Consider the following 902-nt stretch of genomic DNA (forward strand, 5'->3'; position numbering starts at 1 on the left):
ATGGAGAGCCTCCTGTCCTGCCCTCACACGGGCTTCTCTGGCTGAAGCCGCCCCCGAGCAGAGGCGCAAACAGCCGGCTCTGCAGAGGGGACCGTCTTGGTCTCGACCCTCCAAGGGCCCCTGGCACCCAGGACTGGGGGCCTGGCCCCTTCTGGTGGGCCCCTGCCTCCCTCAGAGCCACAGGCAGCTGCCCGGCCCAGCACGTCCACCTGGGACTGTCCCCTGGACACACTGGCCGGACCATCACCTTCAAAGGGACTCCCCTTTCCCTTCTCCTTTCCTCTCTGCACCCAGAGTCAGCAGGGGTGGGGCCACAAATACCGGGCCAGGTCGCCCACCCCAAAGCCTGGGCCGAGGAAGACCCCCTCTCCTCCAGGCAGGACCATCTGCTCTGGGGATCCTGCAGCCTTCTCACCTCTCTGGAGCTCCGTGCCCCTGGCCCAGGTCAGAGCCAGGCAGAGGGCCGCCAGGTGGGCCAGCAGCAGCCCCATGGTGGCCAGAAGGAAGGCAGGGCAGAGCGCCCGGGGCAGGGGCCAGGCCTTATATGCCCCACAGAGCCGCCAGAGGGCGGGGAGGGCAGGAGGGTGCGGGACGGGTGGGGCGCCCCCCAGGTCATCAGGAAAACAGCTGTGGGGGCTCCGAGGGCCCGCTGGGGAAATATTGACTCAGGTTATCTGGGGTTTATCTTTTATTGCTCCGGTAGAGCTGGCCGTGCCCGGGATGCGGCACCGTCTACCCGATTCCAGCACACACCCAAGGCGGACCTCCGTCCCTCCTGCTGCTGGACCAGCCTGGGGCCAGGGGTCCTGCTGGAAGCTTGTCCCAGCAGACAGCGCGCTCCCCGCGTCCCCACCTCACCCATCCAGCACCCCTGGCACAATGAGGTCCAGTGGGGGCCTCCC

At 67.7% G+C, this 902-nt stretch overlaps 1 protein-coding gene across 1 annotated transcript in view; it reads right to left on the minus strand.

Moving 5' to 3' along the window:
• Window positions 1–491, minus strand: part of LOC104991787 (mucin-2-like) — a gene marked incomplete at its 3' end in the record, with an annotated part of 16,980 nt that extends 16,489 nt beyond the window's left edge. The window contains exon 1 of the mRNA XM_010844393.1: window positions 416–491. Within this exon, the coding sequence (XP_010842695.1) occupies window positions 416–491 (76 nt within the window). The remainder of the gene's footprint in view (window positions 1–415) is intronic.
• Window positions 492–902: the final 411 nt, after the last annotated feature.

This window comes from Bison bison, unplaced genomic scaffold (assembly GCF_000754665.1).
Source record: "Bison bison bison isolate TAMUID 2011002044 unplaced genomic scaffold, Bison_UMD1.0 scf7180017847995, whole genome shotgun sequence".
In the NCBI taxonomy this organism is placed as follows: domain Eukaryota; kingdom Metazoa; phylum Chordata; class Mammalia; order Artiodactyla; family Bovidae; genus Bison; species Bison bison.